The sequence below is a fragment of the Sciurus carolinensis genome, chromosome 8, assembly GCF_902686445.1.
Source record: "Sciurus carolinensis chromosome 8, mSciCar1.2, whole genome shotgun sequence".
Taxonomy (NCBI): domain Eukaryota; kingdom Metazoa; phylum Chordata; class Mammalia; order Rodentia; family Sciuridae; genus Sciurus; species Sciurus carolinensis.
This window is the reverse complement of record NC_062220.1, coordinates 120,198,090-120,208,476: the sequence shown is the minus strand read 5'-3', so window position 1 is coordinate 120,208,476 and position 10,387 is coordinate 120,198,090. Positions and strand designations below refer to the sequence as shown.

Sequence of the window (10,387 nt, the reverse complement as noted above, 5' to 3'; positions counted from 1 at the left end):
GGGAGGAGGAGGAGGGCTTACCTGGCTGCCAGCTCCAGGCAGGGGGTCTGAGAGGTCGCTGGGGCACTGGGGCTGCTGCTTAAAGCTCTGGCCCCGTCACAGTGTCAATTCAGCAAAAGTGTCTTGGCCCTGAGGGAGGGCAGACTGGGCAGTCATGCAGGTTTGCCAAGGAGGAAACCTGCTGTGCCAAGATAGCCCCAGGACAATACTGGCTGCAGAGGAGGGGGGAAGGGAGGCCTCTGGGTCCAGCTGACAGATGCCCAGGGAGAAGGGGGCCCAAGAATTGCCCTAACAGGGGTTGTGGGGGTCAGAGTGTGGTCAAGAGACTACAACATTCTACCATCCTCTGCCTTGTTTAAGGGACACACCCCTGGGGGGATCACAAAGCCTGGCAGCCTACCCTCCACCCCCAATCTCTGGACAGGCAATGCTTGACACAAAGGAAGAATCCTGATGGTGGTCCCTCACCATATACCCTCACATGCCTCCTACTCTCTTGCCCAGCTAGGCACCCCAGCCTTACAAGCTGGACACATGTTCCCTACCAGAGAGAGTGGAGACTGAAGCCCAGTGCCACAAATGCCTCCCACTCAGGCAATGTGAGGAGCCCAGAGCTGGTGTGCGTTGGCGGGGGATGCAGGGGACAGCAAACCTCCAATGGGGACTACTTGGGGAGAGGTGGGAATCTTCCTGTAGCTCAAGCCAAATCGCAGAAGGAGCTAGTGCCCCTAGTGCCCCCTCCTCACACTGGGAACTGCCCCACCCCTTGTCTAACAGGAAGGCTTGAGCCCAGGGCAGATGCAGCCGGCCTGCTGCCAACCTGCCCATAATTGAGCTTAACAGTTAACCAACACACCTCAGTCCATTTATCTCTCAGGCAGGGGGTCAGAGGGGGTGGGCTCCACCTAGAGTGCCCAGGCCTGCCCCCCCTCCCCCGCCCCGCATGCAGGGAGTGGCATTAAATTTTTGTCAGGCAGTGGTATGGATGCAGAGTGGAAGATCAAATACAACTGCCATGCTGCAGGAGAGATTCCTGAAAGCAGGTGCTGACATTGTCTAATGTCGGCAAAAGGCACCCCCACCCCACTTGGAGTATTCTTTGCACGGTCAACGCTCTTATTCCGCCAGTTAGTACTTGGGCCAGAGGGTTGAAAGGTGCCAAAAGCCACCTCGTCCAGGCCAGGCTCAGCGTCTTCCCTAGAGGCCTTTGGGAAGGGCTCCAAGAGCCAGGTCGGGCGCCGGCGGGGCCCTCCAACTAGACCCCTGCCAAACGGATGAGTCCCACCCCTCGTCCCCAGGCCGGGAGGCCAGGGTCTGGGAACGCAGCCTTGGACCGAACCTCCCCACCCAGCGCATCCCGGCCGGGTCGGGGCGGGACGGGGGCGGGGCGAGGGCGGTACGCAGACAGCCCGGCCTCCGGCTAGCCAGGCACCGGCCGCGCGGCGGCCATGGGGGCGCGGCTAGGCCGGCGGGCAGGGCCCGAGGCTGACTTGGAGGCCGAGGCGGCGGCGGGCTGCGGGCCCGCGCCCTACGAGCGCAGGGTGCGCTGGCTCCGCGAAATCCAGTCCACACTCCGCGAGCGGCGTCCGGAGCGCGCCCGGCAGCTGCTGCGCCTCCTGCGCCAGGCGAGAGAAGGAGCCGCCAACCTGGGGCTGGTGGCCCGGGAGGGTCTGGGGTCCAGGGAGGGACCGGGGCTGCGGGCTGCGGGCTGCGGGCTGTGGGGTGGTTTCGGGTGTATGATAGACTGCAGAGGCTGAGGTTCTCTGGGCCGGAGCTCGCGGGCTAGAGTGAGGGCCCGGTGAGGCCGGCGGGCATGCAGAGGAAGGGGGCCCGTGGGCCTGGGGTTCTTGTTTTTGAAGTCTGTTGTGCGTATGTTAAAGAGTGCCCCCAACCTGGAGCTGAGAGCCCACTCTCAGGCCGTGGCAAGAAAGGAGAGGGGCTGAATGCGGGGTCTTCTATTGAAGGACAGTGGGAAAGAGAGCAGAATGAGGGTAAGGACTGGACCTGGAAGGGAGAACCCTGGGAGGTACAGCCCTGCTGGTCTGCGGGTGCACCGGGAGACACCATGGCAGTGCAGACAAAGCCAGAAGTCATGCATCACTTGTCCATCTAACAGGCAGTTCGTACCCACTGAGTACTTCTGACATCTGTACACAACAGTGACACATCCCAGTAGGTGGGGGCTCTGGTTCCACACACACCAGATATCCTAGCCCAAGACTTGGAGCTCTACTGTTGTCTTAGCACCACCCCTGGGCATGCTACCTAATTCCTAGTCTACTTTTGTTCCCACCCCCTGTTAGCAGCTGCCACCACCACCTGCCCAATAAGTGAGCTGAAATCAGTCATGGAAGTGTTTGGCTGACAGAAGGTGGTTAAGTAAAGATGGGGAAACAGAGGCATGAAGAGATGTGGTGAATGGAAGGAAGAGGGGGAGCCAGAGTCAGAGCCCAGACTTTTAACCCTGTTCCTCCTCCCACCAGTTTCCTCTCTCCAGGCTCAGCAGTCTGGAACCGTGGAACTGGCCCTTTAAGAAGAGCTATCCAGACCAGCAGAAGGCAGGCTGCGGTCTGGGGCCCTGTCTGGGTTTGCCCAGACTCAACAGTCATGATTTCCTCCATCAAAATCCTCCCTAGCTGGCATCTGTGACTTGAACCATGCTGAAAATACCAACAACAGAACAGTACCTAGTCAGCCAGACTGGCCAGGGGCACAGATCACTGTCCGGGATGATTCCTAGGATTTTCCCTGAAAACATCAGGGAGGGAAGGGTTCTCAGAGACCCTTAGGTTGCCCGCTTGTATCCCAGAGGTTGGAATCTGAAGTCTAGTAAGGAGTCTATCCTGCCTCAAAATCTGCAGTTCCCCCATGGAACTGCAGCTCATGGGTGCTCCTGCCTAGCCTTTCTTCCTGGACTGGAGACTTAATGCATAGGACATGTCACTCTCTGGCTTGAGGAGGGTCCATGCAGTGGCTGGAGGTTCTTCCTAGCCCCATCAGGATCCTGTAAATGGACCCTCTGGAAGGGTGTTCAGCCCCATATCAGGTCTATGGGAGTAGACAAGAGAAGACCAAGAAATGAAGACGGGAAGGCCAGGCCGGGGCCCTGACCATGGAATGTGATCAAAAGGTAAAAGAGGAGGCTGGTAGGCCAGAGAAGGTGTGATAGCTAGGCACTGGGAGTTCTGAGACTCTGCAAACTGTAAGTCTGATGTCATGTGACTTCTAAACGGTTTGGTCATCACTGAAGAGTTTAAGTGTCAAGCTCAGGTGTGTGTTTCATAGATTGGCCCTGCAGTCCAGGGGTGGGATGGAGGGATGTGGAAGACTGGGAGCCCTGGGAAGAGATTTGTGGGAGGTAGACCTGAACCTTGGAAGGAGCAATGGAGAAGAAGGGGACCCACTAGGTGAGATGGGGAAGAGACGGCAAGGAAAGAGTACTGAGTGATTCCTGGAAAGGTGGGCATGGTGGACCCTCATACTGAAGTAAGGCACAGGATATGAGGCAAGCTTCAGGGCCGAAGACATACACATCAAGTATGAGATGCCTGTCACACAACTGAAAGGGGAAAGAGGCTAACCTCAACAGGTGGCTGCAGCTTGGGAGGTCTCAGAGAGAAGGGAAGGCAAAGAACCAGAAGGAAATGATGGGGGACATTACCATTCAGGGGTCATCAGAGGAATAGAATTCCCCTGACAAGCCCTAACCCCATAAAAGGCAAGGTGTTACAGCAAGACACTCTGCTTCCAGTAACTGGTCTGAGTTACCTGTTTATCACCTCCCTGGGGCCCCATGTGCCACCCCTCTCCTCATCTAAAGGGTCCAAATGTCACCACTTGGCTCTTGCTCCCTGGGTTGGGGGGACTTCAGCAATGGAGATATGACAATTAGCACGAGGGGCATCTGGCTGTCTGACCTGGTGAAAGGAGGCCCTGGTTCCTGGCTCACTTAACTACCTCTTTACCACCTAAGGACCTGGGCCTTGAGGGGACCCTCCTCACAGACATCCTCTATAGGAATGTGGCCTTCCTCAACCTGGTGGATCCCATCTCCCATGACCTGCTGGCGAACCTGGCCCGAGACCTGCAGTGCCCCAAGAAGGTGAGGTCAGCATGTATGGACCATGGACTGGGCAGTGTGGTTGACAGGAACTAGGATCCTGGGTCCTCATGTGGCTTGCTATGTGGCCTTAGGTAGGTCACTATATCTCTCTGAGAACTGATGCCAGCTTCATGGGCAAATGTGGGTTATGCTTTCTGTAGACCTTTTTCCCAAGTGGCAGCACCTGTGTACCAGGCCTGGGAACCGGAGCTGAACAGAAGTCTTATGGGGACCCTGCAGAACACAAACTGTTCTGACAAATTCATTAACAGAACTGAATTTCCAACCTTTAATTCCTGGGTCAGAAGAGACCACCCTAGGTTGGAGCCTGTCCATTGGTGTCCATCCTGCGTGGACACTATTGGGGATGAATGTTCAGTGTCCCTCCTAAAGCAGCAAATCCCTTTTCATGCTAAATTGGATTCAGCCACCTGTGGTCTTCACCCTCTGGGCCCTGATCTGACAACACCTTGAAGATATCCTGCCATGATTGTGGACACAGCCCCAACCTGTATGGCTGCAGTCAGCCACCAGCCCCTAGCCCTGGTCACCGTGAATCCCCCATATGAAACAAGTGTATCCACTATAGGTTCTGCCAGCCTGAACTCCCACATCTGTATGCAGTTGGCTAGCCCACAGCCATCACAGTAACTACCAGGGCTTGCTGTCACTGAGTCTGCCATATGCTCCTAGGCTGTTAACAGAGGTACTGCATAAAAGAACGTTCCGGGTAGGTAGTGAAGCAGGCTCAGTACAAGCTTTGTGGAAAGCACACCCTGTATTCTGCCCTGAGCTAGGCCTCTGAGGGGGCCCAGTTAGGACTAAGAGAGAGCCAGGACGTGGTGCTGTAAAACATTAAACCCCCAGCCCTGTTAGCCCAGACCCAGGCCCCACGGGCGCAGTGTAGCTTGGATAATGAGAGGAAGAAGAACATGCTGACCTGGCTTGTTCCCATCCCCTGGAATTGGCGTCAGTGGAACAGGGCTCTCTCGAGGGGCCTGGCCTGGCCTCCCCCTGTGGCAAGTCCCCTGGGGGTGCTGAGGGTAGTCAGGCTGCCGGCTGATAGCCCGAGCTGCTGGCCCTGGGCCTGAGGACAGGGAACAAGGGCCCATTGTCTGGGCTTCCTCCCGCCGGGCACTGCGGGCCTCGGACCAGCCTGTCCAGCTCCCAGCGGGCAGCCTCCCCTGGCTCTGTGCCAGGCCACAGCTAGGGTGGGGGTGGGAGGGGCTCGATCTCACCCTGATGTTGCTGTCCCCCAACAGGACTATGAGCTCTGGAAGTCCTCAGACAAGATCTGCCGGCAGCTCATTTACCACCTCACCCCTCATTCTAAGAGGCAGCGAGGGCCCAGTTTGCCTCGGAAGAAGACCCAGAGCTGGTAAGGGGAGCCCAGCCACAGCCCCTCCTCTTGTCCCTTCAGGGTCTCTTCCCAGGTTGGCACCTGCACTTCTGTCACCGAGAACCTGGTACCTGCAGTCCCATCCTGTGGGTCCCTTGTATTAAGGCCTCAACTCTGAAAGTTGATCTGGCCTATGGCAGCAGATAACCCCCAAGTGAAGCTTCACTCTCCATAGGAACTGTCTCCCATGTGCTCTAGGACGGCCCCTACTCCTGCCATTCACTCATCCCTTAATCCCTGGCCTGTCACAGCACTTGGAGCTCTTTAGGTTCCCCTGGACCCAAGGTGACCTCATCAGGCATTAGGTGAATCTTCACAACAGGTAGGCAGATTCTGTGTCACAATTCCCATTTATCAGGGAAGGACACTGAGACTGGGAGAGGCAAAGTGGCTTGTCCTAGGCTATACCCTCCCTGATTATCCTGTAACCCTTTGGGAATTCTTCACCAGTGCCAGGCTGCCCAAAGCTGAGGCCTCCACAGCTTCCTGACAGCTCACTCTGCTGTAGAGTCCCTACCTCAGTCACTCCATCACAGCCTTGTGGTACAGACTCAGCCTGGAACTGGCTGCAGGCACTCAGGCCCAAGGGTACAGAACCATAACTGGGAGCTGATCCTGGCACATGTGCGGTATGTTTTTCAGCCTTGTTCCACTGAGGCTTGGTGGCCCAAGCTGAAACCAGAGCTCATGGGATTATGCCCTACCATGGTAGGTAGGAGCCCTAGAAGTGCACTCACTGCTCTCAGTCCCCCTTGTCATCTGCCTAGTGGGCTGGGTGGGTCCAAATGACAGAAGACCAAGGGGTGTATAGGAGGGCAGAGGGTGCCTTCCTCAGTCTCTAAATATCCCTTTCAGCTTAAAACACAGGGAATCTGGGAAGACTAGGGCAAGTTCTCATCCCACACCTCCCAAGGGAGGCCCTCCCGCTACCTGGGGCCTTCTCCTCTCTAATACCCAAAGACTGATTACCCCATACCCTTATAAGAAAGTTTTTCCTATCCCAAAGGACCCAATTCAGAAGGCAAGCAGAAAAACAATTGGGCTCAGGAATCAGGGTGCCTTAATTTGGAGACCTGATCCCCCCTTAATGGTATTTGGCTATGGGAAAGTTACTTAACCCCTTTGAGCACCAGTTTACTCCTCTGAAAAATGGGTCATTATTCTTATCCCCCTGGGCTGACATAAAAATAAGCGAGATAAAAAATATAACAGGTGTGGTGATGCTGGGCATGTGATAAGGTTTTATAATAATAATAGTTCACACATGGAGCCTTAATGCCTTTGTATTTAATCCTCACAGCAACTCTGTCCCCTTTTCACACAAAGGGGAAACTAAGACTCAGAAAGCTTCCCAGCATTTCATGGACAACCACTTACAAAGTGGCAGCTAGAACCCTGACTCTGCCAGACTGTAGGAACTGGTCTGTCCCTGATAGGTCATTGTGGTGGCTAGGGTTCTGCCTTGCCCTGGGCCAGGGGCCCATGCTAAGTCTATCTCACCTACAACTCTCCCATAGCCTCAAGAGTGGCCTCCAGAAGACTCTCCTGGCAGAGGAGACCGTGGACCTATCAGGCATCCCGCTCTCAGTGCGAGACGTGCAGCACATAAAGCGATACCTGGGCAGTCATGGGGCTAGGTTGTCAGTGCTGGACCTGAGTTTCACAGAGCTGAGTGATGAGCTCCTGCACCTGCTGCTGCCCAGCCTGTGGACACTGCCCTGCCTAACCCAGCTTCTGCTTAATGGCAACCGGCTGACACGGGCTGCTGCCCGGGAACTCACTGAAGCTATCAAAGACACCACCAAATTCCCTGTGTTGGCCTGGGTGGATCTGGGCAACAATGTGGATGTGGCCTCCATGCCCCAGCCCCTGCTAGTTGGCCTGCGCCGGCGGCTGAGTCAACGCACCTCACTCCCCACAATCCATGAGGGCCTGGACCTTGATCCTGGAGACAGTGTGTCTGGGGCCATTGACACTGCCTCTACCTGGGGTTCTGCAGCTGCTGAACCAGGGTCTGAGCCCCAGGCCTGCTGCACCAGGTGACCCACCATCCAGCAGGCTCATTGCTACTAAGGATGCTTTCAAGCACATGGGATGACAAGTAGTGGAAGCCTAGGAGGTCCCAGAGGTCCCCAGAGAGCCAGTGAAAATGCTCAACCTGAGATTAATGGGATAGAAGGAGAATATTCTTCGAAGACACCAGATGGTTAGCCCAGGGTGGAGTCCCAGGATTCTCAGCATGAGGGGTCCTGGCACCCACAACCCAGACCCCACAATAAAAGGTGATGCTCTCCCTTGCCTCTGCCTTTCTGCATCATGGACCTCAGGGTCCCTGGGCGCTAGCCTTGCTGCAGTGCTAGGTTAACCCCTGTGCACCCAGAGGGAAGAACTAAAGTTCTGAGCTCCTGTGGCTACCTGCCAGGGCCCTATCATGGGCGGATTATGATTCCAATGATGTGGGATGGGGAGTTAGAAACCCTCACATCTGGGCAGGGTTTGGGCTATGTAAATAGGGGAACAGAGAAGCAGGTTGGGACCCAGGAGGGGCAGAATTCTGCATGGAGCCCCACATCAAGCTCATTCCTGAGTCCAGGCTGCCATTAGGGACTCTTGGACTAGGGGCAAGGATGCACTGATCAGCAGCAGAGGCCACAGCAGACTTGAGAAGGGAGGGCTTCATGCTTATCTCCCCAACCCCTAGCATCTAGCCTCCAGGTCTCCTGTTATTGAGGGGTCAACTCACCAGAATTAGGAGAAGCATCTGGCCAGAGACAGAGTTGTCCCTGAGGGCCCCACACAGAGAATATACAGTGGGTGGAGGTGGATGCAGCCACTAGCAAGGGATTTGGGGACAAAGCGATCCTAAGGCTGCCCCTATAATGGGGACTATTTCCCTTCTTCCCCAAGAATCATGACAGGCTCCCAACCAGGAGCCTAATGCCATGGTCACCTTCCCTGAGTTATGTGGGAAGTTGGAGTTCAGTTCAGCAGACAGGCAAGGCAGGTAAGATGCCCAGGGGAAACAGAGGACAGCAGTGGAGAAGCACATGACCTAAGGCCCCTGTCCTGAACCAGGATATACCATCTGTGGAGTATGATTCTGATGGATGAGGAGAGATCAAGGGACAGAGAGAAGCCCCAGGGAAAATGATAAGGGAGGAATCCCCTTGGATCTATTCATCTTGGCCCATCTCTGCCCCCTGCCCCAGGGGACCGTGAATGGCACATCCATCCCTAGTGGAACATGGATTCCAGCACATTCCCAGACCAGTTGGATGCATAACAGCCTCTAGGCATAGTGGTGGGCCAAAAAGGGGGGAGGGGACAGGGTCATGTCAAGTCCCAGGGCTGGGAGAGAGGCAGCGAGGTACAGGATTTCCCCGAAAAGCCCCACTGGTCCCAATACTTTTAAGTAACTCCTTTGTTGGGAGGCTATGGGAAGAGCACAGGGTTCAGCCTCACTGTTACTGACTTGCTGGAGAACCTGGCCAAGCACTTCCCCTCTCTGGGCTGCTGATATCAACTTTCCCCCCTTTGTTAAATAGGGCTTACAGTCCCCAGTCCCTCCCAAGTCTCAACCCTCTATCCCAAGGTTCTGATGCCCTTCTTGTTAAAGACACAAGTCTGCCCAGGCTCAGAACCATGGAAGTGTTTCTCTGTGCATCCTCTCAGGAACAGGGTGTTCAGGCTCCCTGAAACCAGGCAAAGTTGGGTAGAAGGTAGACCAGTGGACAGAAGGAAGGGAAGGTCAGTCTTGGGCCCAGCAGGCTAAGGAACCCATCACATGCATATCCATCTGAGCTCTCTCTGAAAATTCCTTGTTGGAAAAAGGCCACGCTTTCTGCATCCCTCCTGTCCTCCTTGCTCCCTGCCCACTGCTGGCCCAAAGCCAGCCCACAAACCTTTGGATGTCACTGCTCAGAGATTCCTGCCAAGGTGCAAGAGGACCGGAACCAGGTTTCCCAAACAAGCTCCTGGAGAATCTGGGTGGCAGCAGATGGTCTCAATCTCCCCGTCTTTTGGTTGGAAAAACAAACGCAGAAGCTGAGCCAGATTCTGAGACAGCTCAGGAGACATGGGGAAGGGTGGTCTCTCCGCCGTGCAAGTGTCCACAGTCCTTCACAGGGTCCTTACAACCACCACGGGCAAGGCCACTCCACAGGCAGGGACATAGAGATCCGGGAAGCAAAGGCTTGTGCCTTGTCTTAGTCCATTTTGTTCTGTGATAACAGAATACCACAGCCTGGATAATTTATAAACAATAGTTTATTTGACTCATGATTCTGGAGGCTGGAAAGTTCAAGATCGAAGGGCTGTGTCTGGTGAGGGCCTTCTTGCTGTGTCAACATGACAGAAGGTATTGTATGGCAAGAGAGCACAAAGGAGGGCCAAAGTCACCTTTATAACAACTACTATGGCAATAATGACATTAATTCATTTATGAAGGTCCTTATGACCTAACTGTCTTTTAAAATACTCACTCAACACTGCTGCATTGGGAATTGAGTTTCCAACACATGGACTTTGGAGGACACAGTTAAACCATAGTACGCCTCAGAATGCTTGTTGGAGCACAAAGCACTGGCTCGGACAGCTAAAGCTTACTCAGTCCCAGTTTTGGAGGCAGACAGGCCTAGACTTTGTTTCAGCCCCATCACTCCCTAGTACTGTGGTCCTCTCAGTCTGTTTCCTCGTTGTGAGAACTAGGTACAAAAAGTTTCGTTTGTCTCCTGGAGTTGGGATGACATGAGGTATTGAAGAGCATCTACTAAGTGGGAGGGTGTAGGCAGGTGTGCTGCAACATCAGTGGGGCTTCCTCCCAGGCTCTCTGGGTGGCAATGGCAGGAGCCCAAACCTTTGGCACTAAACAGAATTGGAACTATTTG

At 54.9% G+C, this 10,387-nt stretch overlaps 1 protein-coding gene across 3 annotated transcripts; it reads left to right on the top strand.

The window, feature by feature from the left end:
* Nucleotides 1-1,404: 1,404 nt before the first annotated feature.
* On the top strand, nt 1,405-7,795 carry Lrrc75b (leucine rich repeat containing 75B). 3 transcript variants are annotated; one of them, XM_047561367.1, is made up of 4 exons: nt 1,406-1,625; nt 3,974-4,102; nt 5,365-5,480; nt 7,019-7,795. In XM_047561367.1, the coding sequence occupies exons 1-4, from the start codon at nt 1,449-1,451 to the stop codon at nt 7,542-7,544; spliced, it is 948 nt and encodes a 315-aa protein (XP_047417323.1). In that variant the 5' UTR covers nt 1,406-1,448; the 3' UTR covers nt 7,545-7,795. The 3 variants fall into 3 exon arrangements, with proteins under 3 accessions (XP_047417324.1, XP_047417323.1, XP_047417325.1); XM_047561369.1 differs by lacking the exon at nt 1,406-1,625 and adding an exon at nt 1,653-3,130; XM_047561368.1 differs by lacking the exon at nt 3,974-4,102 and having other exon boundaries at nt 1,405-1,625.
* The last annotated feature ends 2,592 nt before the right edge of the window (nt 7,796-10,387 follow it).